Source organism: Sorghum bicolor, chromosome 2 (genome assembly GCF_000003195.3).
Source record: "Sorghum bicolor cultivar BTx623 chromosome 2, Sorghum_bicolor_NCBIv3, whole genome shotgun sequence".
NCBI classification, from domain to species: Eukaryota; Viridiplantae; Streptophyta; class Magnoliopsida; order Poales; family Poaceae; genus Sorghum; species Sorghum bicolor.
In genome coordinates this window covers 4,151,354-4,165,750 of record NC_012871.2, presented here as the reverse complement: position 1 = coordinate 4,165,750, position 14,397 = coordinate 4,151,354, and the positions used below count along the sequence as shown (strand labels likewise).

The 14,397-nt window shown below is 40.0% G+C and overlaps 1 protein-coding gene across 1 annotated transcript; it reads left to right on the top strand.

Moving 5' to 3' along the window:
* LOC8081163 lies at positions 2,211 to 9,488 on the top strand. The gene is made up of 12 exons (XM_021453127.1): positions 2,211 to 2,599; positions 3,649 to 3,978; positions 4,058 to 4,352; positions 4,594 to 4,771; positions 4,886 to 5,108; positions 5,563 to 5,705; positions 5,838 to 6,127; positions 6,216 to 6,428; positions 6,511 to 6,996; positions 7,163 to 7,810; positions 8,278 to 8,805; positions 8,886 to 9,488. The coding sequence occupies exons 3-12, from the start codon at positions 4,083 to 4,085 to the stop codon at positions 9,120 to 9,122; spliced, it is 3,216 nt and encodes a 1,071-aa protein (XP_021308802.1). The 5' UTR covers positions 2,211 to 2,599; positions 3,649 to 3,978; positions 4,058 to 4,082; the 3' UTR covers positions 9,123 to 9,488.

Genomic DNA, 14,397 nt, shown 5'->3' with positions numbered 1-14,397 from the left:
TTAAGTACTACATCTACTGCAGTGTTCAAACTTAAGCCTCTATTCAGAATGCTGGACTCCCCCTCCCCCCCCCCTTTTCTATATATTTTGTGTGTACATAAAATGATTTCTTTCAATTCCAGTTCAATTCATAAAAATTCTACATTATAAAATTCTAGTACAATTCATATAAAATTTCCTGCCTTGAGCGATGATGCCTTGGGCTGAATTGTGCCAGATTTTCTTTCAGTACAATTTACCATCTATTGTGCGGTGATGCCTTAGGCTGGGTTAGACGGTGCTAAATTCAGCCTAAGACATTATCGTACAATCATGATGTCAATCTCAATTAATTAATTTAATTAGATGAATTTTTGTGTGCCAACAATGCCTGTGGTCCGCCCAAGCTTTGCAATGGCCGCAGCAGCAAGGGAATAGAGAGAACCAACGCAAGGTGCATGTTCAACCGACCCGATCCCTCCCCTGCTCCTCCTCTTCTTTTTTTTCTCCATCCAAAACAATTCAAACAATTCCAAAAGAAAACCAGTGCTTGCGTCATGTCATGCGTGGAAGCTTTCCGGGGGGAGGAAGGACCAGCAGGGGCATGGTTCGCAAAATAAGGATATTTAAAGGGTGTTGGTGCAAAAAAAAATGACGTCAAAGGACCAACCAGAGGAGTACACGTGGCAGTGGCCACCGCCTTTGGTGTCGACCAGATATGCCCTAGAGATCGTTGAAGCGAACAAAAAAACGGCAGTTTTACATGCAAGGCATCGTAGTCTCGACGAATTACGACGATGAAGCAACCCGTTCTTGGAGCTTCTTGGCCTTGGCATGACAAGAGAAAGCTTTCTTTCTCGCTTCCCTTTCTTGTTGCTAGCTAGCTACTCCCTCCATCTCAAAATATAAATCATTTCAAAAATCTTGAAGAGTCAAATTATCTTAAGTTTAATCAAATTTATATGATAAAATAATTATTATTATGATACAAACTAAGTATTATTACATTTTTTTTGACTCTCCAAGATTCTTGAAATGATTTATAATTTGAAATGGAGAGAGTACTAGAGTATTTCATGAACCCTAATCTTTTTGTTGTATACTATATTTAAGAGAAAAAACAAGATCTTTATTGGTAACACAGGAACAAAAATTATTATATATCTAAATAATATATGCAAGCCTAAATCTTTTGTTAATGCATCTATGCGGAAGCACACGGGATCGAAAGATCTTAAGATTAACAAAGTCATCACAAACGTCTTGTTGTTGATAAGCACACATTACCATCGAAAAAACAATGCTGTTAGATTTTTTTAATAATTCAAAAAAAATATGGACACCCGCATGCATCAAGTTAACAATTTAAACCTAGATGAAAATGTTCCATCATATGAATTTGTGAATATCAATTGAAAAATTAATTAGTAGTTGTAACCTGTTACTAGCCACCATACTTTCTGTAAATTTCCATTTTTCCCTTACTTGTTTTCATTTTTCTGTGTAGACTGTTAAATATAAACACAGTATATCACTTAGAAATTTAGGGCACAATATAGGTTTTGTCTTTTATCGATTTACTTTTAAAATTTAATGTTGTTATTTTTTCAGTGGCGGACGACACATACGTCAATAGCAAGATGTGTAGCAACTTGTTTAATCTAGAATCTACCCACTTAGTCTCTTTGATAAATAGATAGTTATAGAGGTAGGATTTGCATATTACGTTAATAAGGGCTGTTGATGTGAACGTCCACATCCCTAGCATGTAATTCACAAAGAGAAAACATAACCCATGGCTTAATTTATGTTGGAAGAATAGAGTTTCTGTTGTGGTCTTGAGGACATCCTCCTCGGAGGCTACCTACATCAATTGTCAATAAACTAGGGGCCATAACAAAAAGAAAAGAAGAAGCTAGACCTTGTTTATTTCAAAAAAAATTTACAAAATTTTTCAGATTCTCTGTCACATCAAATCTTTAAGCACATGTATGAAGTATTAAATATAGACGAAAATAAAAACTAATTACACAGTTTGGTCGGAATTGACGAGACGATTCTTTTGAGCCTAGTTAGTCCATGATTGGACAATATTTGTTAAATACAAACAAAAGTGCTACAGTGTCGATTTTCCAAAATTTTTTGGAACTAAACAAGACCTAACTAAAATCCAACCAACAAACAAACTCGTTTCCCCACTCCACGTCTTATTTTCCGATCACATACCATACCGTGTATATGATCTCAAAATTCCGTTCACGTATAATCACCGTATCTCTCTCTCCCTCTCCTCTCCTCAAAATACTCCCAGCCCAAGAAGATCACACACACGAGGGAAAAAAAAACAGTTCCTGCGGCGGAGCCCCGGAGCCGGAGGCATATTCCCGTCCCGGAGATCCCGTAGTACCTGACCCTCCCCTGATAAACGCAGCGTGCCCTCCCTCACGGAGCCTAGCGAGGGAGAGAGATAGGTAGGGAGGAGAGCCGGGGCGAAGAGCCAAAGATGCGTTCTTGAGGAGCCTGTGCAGGGGAGGTCCAATCCAGAGGCCGCCATTCCTTTTCTTCCCCCCAACCTCTGCACGCTCTTCAGATCCAGCAATCCGGATTATTTCTTTTGCTGGTAAGGATGCCCCATCTCTGATTGCTTTGCTCATGATGTTTCGCGGGGATCTTCTGTGTTGTCGCGAGCGGTCAAAACCAAATCTTTTCTTCCTGGAGCTGGATTGCTGGATGCTTCCGGCCGTCCAGTTGTTTCACAGCGTGCTGGAGTGCTATTACTTGCAATTTGTTTCGGGGATTTGCGCGGATTTGTTCAGTTCGTCCTGAGAAGGATCGTGCAGTGTGTATCGTATTGTTGTCTATGGGGAATTTATGGTTGAGTTCTGAATTGATATCGATGATACGTTATTAATCTCAAGTAGTATTTGTTAGACATTCTACCCTGTGTTAATTTAATACCATGTATGTATGCTAATTAAATGCGTTTATGGTGGTTGGGGGCATTTTACAAGCATGTCTTTCGTTTTTGTTTTGATTTCTTTCTTTGTTTTTTTTTCACTGTTACCGACTTGACTCCCATGTTCGATGCTACAGACTAAGAAATGTTACTAGTGATGTTCCATTTTTACCCACCTGTGCCATTCCACGGTCTTGATACTATAATGGATGTGTTAGTTTATCATTCACATCAGCGCTAGATATGATTCCTTTTCTGCGAAATAAGACCATGATTGCAAAAGCACAGGTCGGAGTTCTATTTCTCTATCAAGTTGGGTGCATATTTATAAGTTTGCTGTGGTAGGTCAACTTTTGATTGATAATATAGAATTGCATAAGATGCGTAATCCCAAGACTTGAAGGTAGGTGTTTACCTTTTGTTGAAGTTAGACTTCTTATTCTTATCAGAAATGTTGTGTTTATGCTTGACAATCAGCAATGTAATTTTTCCATGTTGCAAATTCATTCTTAAACTTGGATGTGCATTCTCTAATGGCGCGATGTCAATTTCATTTTGTATGATTGATTGTTTTTGCATTTCTTAAAAACTAGTTCATTTTCCAGTTATCAGGCATATAATTCAGAGCATTCATTAAATCATTATTTTAATGACATTGTAATTTCCCGCATTATATCGTTTACTCATCTGCCTCCATTTTACTCATCATGCAGGTTGATGTATACTCTTTAGTGGTTCTCTAATTAGCATCAAGTCTCGGCGTGGCAATGGCCTTGTAGCTCGCGGCTCTCTAATAATAATAATTTTACTCAAAATGAAGATATAGCATCATGCTATTTTAGGTTATGTGGGTAGTTTCTTAGCATAGGGAAACTATCTTAGATAATGGAGATGATGTCCACTTAAGCATTTCTCCTGGTAGATATACAATTGTAATTACACCAGAACTGTACTTCTACTAAGAACAACATCAGCTGTAACATTAGCAGTAAGAAACAGTCCAGATAGTGCGAAGAAGTTCAGCAGTTGGCCTGCTCTTTCAGGTACTATATCACATTTAGGGGAAAAATGGTTTCTAATGTTATTTTGATGGAGTACTTATTTACCTCAATAATCATGTAGATACTGTGTGTGTTCCTGAAATTTCATGGAGACTTCGATATCTCCACCAGGCACATCAAAGCAATCAGCTATCCGCAAACCTTCTCCTGGAAGCTCTCTTAAGGATCTGTGCCTTGTTTCCAAACAAGGGTCAATAGCTGAAGTAGAATCTGCTTTGGCCTTGTTGAAAAGGAGTGGTGGGAATATTGATGGTAGAAATGCATTTGGCCTTAGTGCACTCCACCTTGCAACCTGGAGAAATCATCTACCCATCGTGAGGAGACTCCTAGATGCTGGCGCTGATCCAGATGCAAGGGTATGCACACCTTTTAGCGTGCTTCCTCTGTTTATCTTTGCTTTGAGCATTATTTTCGTTTAGTTATAATCCCAGTAACAGCCTCAGCTGTATCAAACCAAAAAAAAAGTGGCTTTACAGAACATCATGCAGATACAATCATTTTGACTATCAATTTTTCTTTATTTTGGTACTTGCTTGATTTTGCTTATTGATCTTTTGGTTTTGCGTGTAAATTCTCACAAAATTTCCACTGTTGCAGGATGGAGAATCTGGCTGGAGTAGCCTGCATAGAGCGCTCCATTTTGGTCACCTGTGTATTGCTGGTGTTCTTTTACAGTTTGGTGCTTCCCTCACTTTGGAGGACACTAAGGGTCGTACACCTGTTGACCTTCTCTCCTGTCCAGTATCACAGGCCAATGGAGATTTTCCGGATGCAGGTAGCTTTCTTCTGTCCCAAGAAATTGCTCTCTTATATTCTATCTAGTCTGATGCCCTCTTGGCAATTCAGCTTGCTTTATGAAAGTTTTTATTTCCTTTTTTTTTAATTTTAGTTGCAACGGAAGTCTTCAGTTGGGGAAGTGGGACAAATTATCAGCTGGGAACTGGCAATGCCCACATACAAAAACTACCATGCAAAGTAGATACCTTGCATGGATCATATATCAAAACAGTTGCTGCATCGAAGTTCCATAGTGTAGCAGTTAGTTATGATGGTGAACTATACACATGGGGATTTGGTCGAGGTGGTCGTCTTGGTCATCCAGATATTCAAAGGTGAGGAATTGCATGATGTTAAAACGAGTTGTTTCTTAAACAGATCAGAAAATTGTTTCCTCGTCACTTTTGTTAGTACCTATGGATTAGATACTCCCTCTGGTCACATAAACATGTTGCTTAGGACAAGATTTAGTCAAACCCTAAAAACTGCAAACAGCAATGGCTTTTAAATTGTTTACTTTGAAAACATGTAATTATATGTGTAGAGTTGCATCGAATACTTGCAAAATTTCATAATTTAAAGACTTTTGAGAATATACTCTAGAACAAAATAGTGGTCAAAGAAATGCACCAAAGACTTTTAGCTGTTCAAAGTCAAATGTGATAGAGTATTAATGAAGACTAAATTGGAATAATTGTAAGCCAAAGTAGTTGAGCAGTAATGTCTCTTCTCCTGTGTAAAATTTTCACCATTGTTGAGTAAGTTACGAAAACTGTCATTCTGTTACAGTGGCCAGACAACTGCTGTGATTACCCCTCGCCAAGTGACAGTAGGATTAGGCCGCAAGCGAGTTAATGTTGTCGCTGCAGCCAAACATCATACTGTGATTGCTACAGAGACGGGGGAATTGTTTACCTGGGGATCAAATAGAGGTACGTGTGGTGCATTTTAAAGGCATTTTTAGGCAACATGAACCTTGGGCACATATTTCATGTCCTTTTTGTCCTTCCTAATAATATTATTTTCCCCTTGTGGCCTGTAACGAAGTCCTCTGAATGATGCAGAGGGTCAGCTTGGTTACCCTTCTGTTGATACCCAACCAACACCAAGGCGTGTTAGTTCGCTTAAGCAAAGGATAATTTCTGTAGCTGCTGCAAACAAGCACTCTGCTGCAGTTGCTGATACTGGCGAAGTATTCACCTGGGGTTGCAATAAGGAGGGCCAACTAGGATATGGCACTTCAAACTCAGCATCAAATTGTATGCCAAGAATGGTGGAGTACTTGAAAGGAAAAGTATTTAGAGGTGTATCTGCAGCAAAGTATCATACAATAGTGTTGGGAGTTGATGGAGAGGTAAGTTGGTATTCTTTGAAGCTTGATTTTTACATGTTCTTGCATTATGAGAACTGAACAGATCGATTGATTTAATCCTTTTTTTCAGGTGTTCTCTTGGGGACATCGCCTTGTCACCCCACGGCGTGTTGTAGTAGCTCGATGCCTTAAGAAGGGTGGGAATACAAATCTGAAGTTTCATCGTATGGAACGGCTTCAAGTGATTTCAGTGGCTGCTGGAACCACACACAGTACTGCTTTAACAGCTGATGGTGCTCTTTTCTACTGGGTTTCATCAGATCCTGATCTAAAATGCCAGCAGGTTTGGGTTCTTACCTGCTAAGATCTTAATTGGTATTATAGCAGTAGTTTGTTCAGGTTTGCATAACATCATCTCTGTACAGATCTTTTCAATGTGTGGAAGGGATATTGTGAACATCTCGGCTGGAAAGTACTGGACTGCTGTGGCTACATCAACAGGTGATGTTTTCATGTGGGATGCAAAGAAACGTAAGGACGAAATGCCAATTTTCACTCGGGTGCATGGTGTTAAGCGAGCAACATCTGTTTGTGTTGGTGAAACACATATGCTTGTGCTCTCAAGTATATACCATCCTGAGTATCCGCCCAAACCTAAAAGCCAAGGCAGAAAATCCATGTTAGAATGGAACAGTGGAACAGAAGAGTTGGATGAAGATATCCTGTTTAATGATGTTCAGCCCAACAGTGGTTTATCAGGAAGCAGTGGTGAAATGAGCAAAGGTGTGCCTAGCTTGAAAAGCCTCTGTGAGAAGGTTGCAGTTGAGTATTTGTTAGAGCCAAAAAACGCAATACAACTTCTTGAAGTTGCTGATTCCTTGGAAGCCAAGGAGCTAAAGAAGCATTGTGAGGTAATGGGCATAAATTCATAATGCTCTGGTGTGCTGCAGCTTACAAGCACTAGTCTTTCTGTTACTGTATGTTTTGTGTTTATCTCTCTTCAATGCAACCGTTGCTTGTGAAATTCCATATATAGGTATAGATGTTGCTGATACTCGGTTGTTGAATATCCTGCAGGATTTAGCTATTCGCAATCTCGATTATATTTTCACAGTGGGAGCTCCTTCAATTATGAATGCTTCTCCTGAAATTCTTGTGAACTTAGAGAAATTACTAGATGAGAAATCCTCGGAGCCTTGGAGTCAGCGCCGTCTTCCCACAATGACAGCTACCTATCCCGCTGTCATTGACAGTGATGTAGAGGAAGATGAAAGAGAATTCCCTAAGCCCCGTAAATGTGGGAAATCTGCATCAAGGCCATCTGCAATGTCCAGTCATGACAACTTCCTTCAGAAAGACTGCACTGCTGAACAAGCTGTTACTAAGCAGATCAGAGCACTTCGCAAGAAGCTGCAACAAATTGAGATTCTTGAGGCTAAACAACTTGCAGGTCATCAGCTTGACAATCAGCAGCTAGCGAAGCTTGAGTCTAGGGCTGCCCTTGAAGGTGAACTTTCTGAACTTGGCGTTCCCTCAGAGGCATACTCAACTTCCTCTGCTTGTCCAGCAGAAGGTAGGGCAAACAGAAAACCTGAGGTTTCTAAGAAACAGAAGAGAAAGAACAAGCAGGCAACACAGACTCTGTCTGTGAAAAGTGAGCCTGGGCAACAAATCCCCATTAAGGATCTTCAAGAAGTTCTATCAGTCAATGTCTCTGCTGAAAAGGTTAGATTATGTCGTATTTGCACTCATCCAATGATTCTATATGGTTTCTGCCTTTTGTAGATTCTTCTTTTTTTTTTCCTTTTTTTTGTGCAGATATGCTTATTAGTATCATCCCAGATGTTTGTATTGTAGGAGCTAACAATTTCAAAGTATTAGTTTATACTCCTATTTTACTATTATTTTGGATCCCTGTTTTTCTTGTGACTATTCTGTTTTGTAGTCTTACAAGTAGTAAGACGTAAAGTTGAGAGGGTCTCCCATACTTTATTCTTTTAGCACCTGTTGTGCTTTACTTGCATGGAAGGCCAAGTATTGTCTCCCTATGTGAAATCTTGTACCTTTTAGCTTTAATACACTACACTTTGCATTCATCCACAATGCTTTGGGTTTCTATTCTGCTACTTGGATTCATTTGACTATCTTCAGAAAGCATAATTGCTGATAAAACTGTATCTACATTGAAACAGGAGGCGTATGCTGCTGATCCAATCAAACATATAGAGGCTGCCGCTTTCAGCAACACAAAAGACATTGCTTCTCCATTGGAGAAGAAAGCTTCGCAACCAACTTCATCAAAAAAGAAGAATAGGAAAGGTGGCTTATCGTTGTTTCTGAGTGGTGCTCTCGACGACACCCCAAAACCAAGCCTCCCTGCCCCTGTTGTACCTGTCACGCCAAAGCCTGAAGGACCTGCCTGGGGTGGTGCAAAGATAACCAAGGGACCTGCTTCCCTTCGAGATATCCAGAGTGAGCAGAGTAAAACAAATGAGCCCACATCGGCCAAGGCAAAAGACCGCTATGAGAACTCACCTGATAGTGCTGGGCGTGTGCGACTTTCTTCATTCATTCCAGATTCACACTCAAGCCCAATAGCTGTCACACCTGCTCGTGCAGTGCCTTCTTCTGAAGGTGACAAGAGCACGCCACCATGGTCATCTTCTGCTACCTCACCCAATGTATCACGGCCTTCGCTCAGGGACATACAAATGCAGCAGGTAGTGTTTTCATTTTCATCCAGGACTGTTTTAATGTTCTCCCCTTTGAAAATCCTAACTAAAAAATGATTTCCATTCAGGAGAAGCGGCACCATGGCATCTCCCACAGCCCGAAAACCCACACATCAGGCTTCGCTTTACCACACCATGGCGGATCACCAGAGGTTGGTGGTGTGAAAGACAACATACCCAACCGCTGGTTCAGGCCAGAGACTGATGCTCCGTCGTCCATCCGCTCTATCCAGATCGAGGAACAGGCTATTAAAGACTTCAAGCGCTTCTACAGCAGCGTGAGGATCGTCAAGCCGCAGGTCTAGTGCTGGCTGAGGCGGCCTCTTGGAAGAGTTACTGATCCCCTTTAGGCTCACCTCCCATTTCACTGGTTCATTGTACATTCAAGTGTACAGTTGGTTTCGTTCACCATAGATTCCTTTGTTAGCTGAAATAAACTTGAAAGCACCCTTGTTTCCGCAGTGGTGATCTCATCTAGTTATAACAGAAGGATGTATAGGTCATGTGAGATCACCCGGCTTGGCTTAACACTTTTACTTGAGCCAATGTTTTTTTTTCCACCAAATCTCTTTGGTTGTTGCAAAGCAGGTCATAAACTGTGGTGCGTCTGCTGCAGTCTGCACCAAGATACCCACCATTTTAATTTCAGAATCTCACCTTGGGGCTAGCAATGCTTCTCTGTTCTCTGAGAATTTGGTAGATAGTTGCAAAACTTGTGCGAGTTCTAACCTTTTTTTTTTTGTTTTTGGAGAAAAAGGTTGATCCACTCCCGCAATACCTGTGCAATAGTCGCACAATGGTCATCTGCTTGTCCAATTCGTAAGATCTGAATATTTGCAAAGTACAGAGGTTGTGCAAGTTCTTTGTGCCCGTCTCAAAACATATCTTCTAGGTCGTTTGAAATTATTTTTTCTGCTTGTAACTATTTTTGTGCAACTTTTTCTCTTAATTCTTTGGAGCCTCATGTCAGGACTTAGTAATATGGTCGCTGGCCATGCCATTAATTTACTTTGTTTCTTTTTATATTTATTCTTGTATATTTTCTCTGTTCCAAATTAACTGTCGTTATTGGTTTTCGTCCTATAAGTTTGACTCGATTTATAGAAAATATGTATAATATTTGCATCTTTAAATAAATTTATTAAAAGTTTAGATTTAAAGATTTTTTCAATGATAATAATTATGTACCATAAATATTATTATTTTTTAATATATATATTTAGTCAAAGTTGTTTGTTGGAAAGTGCAAACGATAGTTATTTTGAGACGAATGGAGTAGATGGTAGCAAGTACTATAGCATTGTTCAACAGCCTGTCACCTATGGCTATTGGTAAGGTGGCAATATTTGTTTGTTTGCCCTAAAAGTGAGCACTAACCATGGGGATCAAATGTCATGTGCTCTCCATGCATGGGGCATAATTTATCTTTGCCTTTATTTTTTTTAAAAAAAGAAACTTCTTTTCCTCTTCCTATGCTGAATCCTGACTCAGCTCATCAGCTGCTCTCTACTTCCTGAACCGAATCGTGATGTGTCCCATGGCTGCACCAGAAGGATCGTCTCTCATCCAATTTTCCCCTCTTTTTGTGACTCAGCTCATCAGCCCCTCTCTGCTTCATGGACCGAATCCTAATGGGTCCTACGTAGTGCCAGCTCGTTTCGCACGCAGAGGACGCGGATTACACATGCATACAGAAATGTGTACGCATACGGAGTACTTTAGTCTGCAGCTTTGTTCACTAATCAATAGTCAAAAGCCTATAGGCTATACAGCTATGGCCGTAGAAGTGTGAAGATCTACGGGGTCATGTCATCATGTGCTCCCATAACTTTGCATACATGCATAGGGTTACAATTTTATTCAGTCTATCTATCTACCGCTCGAGTGTTGGAACATTCAATATTTTTCTTCACTGTTTTTCTTCATCTTCTTGATTTGTCATCGCTGCCCACCGTCCCGTTGCGGCTCTGTATATTTGTCATTCCCCACTGCACTGTAAGGCTCTAGTGAGACCCTATCGCTCGCAAGAGTCTTCTTCTTCCCTTCTTCCTCTCTTGCCGCCGCTATGACCATGAGCGCTCCTGCCCTTCCACCACCGCCGGAACCAGTAGCGAAGCTAGAATAAATCAAAGGGTGGTGTGCTTAACTTGTGGGTGCGTATACTTATATAAGGGATGGTACATATATGGTGAAATTTAAACCAAAACTACTGTTTTTTTAAAAAATTTGGGTTGGTGCATTTGCACCCCCTACTGACAGTGTACCTTCGCCCCTGGCCGAAACCCTAACGCCGTCCTCCCGCCATCCCCATCGCATGCCAGCTTGCCTCCCATGAGCCCCTTTTAAGCCTGCGGAACCTAGAGAAGAAGAGTGGGAGAGGCCGTTCGAATCGATCTACCATAAGTAGTGACAAGTTCAGGATTAGCTTATTTCAAATATATATGACTCATATTTGAGTGTTACTACAGTCTCATACTCAGATACATTTTGGGCGCGCGGATGAATAATTGAATCGGTCGCTGGTCATGTGAGGATTGGATCGACACCGAGAGCAGGGGTGTCCATGCATCTCCATGGACGGCCGGATGGGGACAAGGAAAGGAGATGGTCGGCGGGATGTCCTCCAACTTTTGCGGCCCTTTCTCTCTTTTGTGACTGATCACACGGCGCTTTCTGCCATTTCTAATCTATCTCAGTGCGCGCTCCTGCGTTCTACGTAGAGGTAGGTTTATCGTAATTATTGTTTCACTTTCACACACACACACACACACAAAAATACATGCGGCATGTATATGTAACATGCCCAAGGGGGGACATGGAATCCTGTGATCGATTCAGCTGTCCTTCGTCTTCATCCCTCATCGATCCTAAAGCTACCTTTGAGGGAAGACCCATGTTCAAAAGGTGGCAAAGCATTTTGCCTGCTAGATTCCAGATCGTGCGTGTGTGTGTGTGTGTTGGGGGGGGGGGGGGGGGGAGGGAGGGAGAGAGATGCGGGTCGCTTCATTCTTTAACTTGGGGGTACATCTGCCCTGGAGTCAAAGCGTATTTCGAGAGGCCATGTGATGTTAAGTTGTTTCTTGTAAAAAAAGAATAGAGAAAATGTCAATGATGTGGTAGAACATAAAAATCATATATATATTATGGCCTTGTTTAGTTGCAATTCTTTTAAAAATAAATATTATAGTATTTTCGTTTGTATTTGACGAATATGATCTAATCATAGCTTAACTAGGCTCAAAAGATTTGTTTAGCAAATTACAGACAAACTATACAATTAGTTATTTTTTTTATCTATATTTAATGCTGCATGCATGTGCCGTGAGATTCGATATGACGGTGGATCTCGAATATTTTGCAAAATTTTTTAGGAAATAAACAAGGCCTATATATGAGAAATAAATTTATCAAGTCGTACAGGGATGAAACTGGGTTCCTGATAAAATTCTGCTAGGCGGTTGGCTCGGTCGCAGGTCACGTGAGGAGCAGGTGTCCATCTCCATGGGCGGCCGGATGGGGACATGGAAAAGAGATAGTCGGTGGGGATGTGCGCCCCCGAACTTTTTGCTGCCCTTTTTCGCTTTCGTGACTCGATTTCTGCCATTTCTAGCTCGTCTTACCGCTGAACACGGAGGCTCTCCATCTCCACTGTTCTACGTAGAGCCTCATTCGTTTCACACATCACACTCTAGCTAAGGCCTTGTTTAGATACACCCAAAAACCCAAAATTTTACAAGATTCTCCGTCACATCGAATCTTGCGGCACATGCATGAAATATTAAATATAGATAAAAAGAATAATTAATTGCACACCTGTAAATCACGAGACGAATCTTTTAAATCTAGTTACTCTATAATTAGACAATGTTTGTCAAATAAAAACGAAAATACTACAGTGTCAAAATCCAAAAACTTTTTGCGTCTAAACAAGGCCTAAGCCAAGAGGGACATGCATGCATGCATGATGGAATCCTAGCTGGTTTGTTGGGTGAGCTAGCTGTCCACCATAAGCTAGCTTTAAGGCAGGATCGGAGGCGTGTCCATGGCCGAAAGGTGGTAAAAGTATTGTGCTCAGTAGATTCCAGATCCAGTGTGGGGGATGGATGTCGTTTCTAGCTTAAGGTTTTGTGTTCATGCATTCTGAGAAACAGTAGTGAACAACCTCAGCGCCTTAGGCCTTGTTTAGTTCTAAAAAATTTTGCATAATGCATGTCGTTCATATTTAATAAATATTGTCTAATCATGAACTAATTAGGCTTAAAAGATTCGTCTCATAAATTATAGTTAAACTATATAATTAATTATTTATTTTATCTATGTTTAATACTCCCTGCATGTGCCGCAAGATTTGATGTGATGAGGAATCTGAAAAATTTTGTAAATTTTTTTGGAACTAAACAAGGCCAGCACATTTAGCCCTTGTTTAGTTTTCAAAAAATTTGCAAAATTTTTTGGATTCTTTGTCACATCAAATCTTCAAACGTATACATGGAGTATTAAATATAGACGAAAATAAAAAATAATTACACGGCTATAATTTGCAAGACGAATCTTTTGAACCTAGTTAGTCCATGATTGAACAATATTTATCAAATATAAACGAAAGTGCTAGAGGTGTACGTTTTGCAAAATATTTTAGAGCTAGTCTCTCTTTGGAGCGTGAGATTTTTTTTCCCGTTCCTATGTTATTTCTGTAAAATCTATACAATTTAGGTGAGATTTCTATGCTTTGGTATATACCTCTCCATGGGTCCACGGGCGGAGTTGGGGCCAAAGTGGCCACAGCCCCTCCTGCCATTAGAAATTATCTTAAGTACATACTAGACCTCACCTCCAACATTCTAGCAAAAAAAACTAAAGAGAGTGAGTTTTAGACTTAGTTTCTAAACTTAGCCCCCTCTGAAATTATCATATCAAGCTCCGCCACTGCATGGGTAAGTAAAAATTATACTTTTTTTTACAGAGGATTTATGATGGTTCAATACATCCCTTTTAGGTGTACATCTTGGGTGACTATTGTTGGAGTTTGTTTTCAGGTACGCAGCTCAAAACCTATACGATCTTGAACAACTGAACTAGTATCAGACTATCAGTAGCACATAATTTTTTGGTCATCTAACTAATTTTATGGTGATTTTGTGTTTTCTAAAAATAAAAAAATATAGGTTTTACTCTCTAAGAAATCACAAATAATTTATTCTTTGTCAGGAGAATAATTTTTAAATAAAAAAATACACTCGATATAAAATATATTGGTGTTTTATTTAAATATGTTATTTATTTTTATTGCTTCTAGTCATGTTCGTTGCTTATTTAAATTACTATTTTGCGCATATATCCGGGATTGACCAAGCTAGGTGATTCATCGTCCTAGTAGTACACATAAAGGGTGAAGACCGGAAAACATATTCAGTACTGAGTATGAATTCTCTTTGTCGATCTCTGGGTGTGATAGAGCACAAAATGATAACCTAAATACTCGTGGGCACTACCATGAGCAATAAAATAATAGGAACAATTCAGTACAAATAAGATCCAAATAACTCTACCAAATTAATATAGCACCAATACAATAATTAC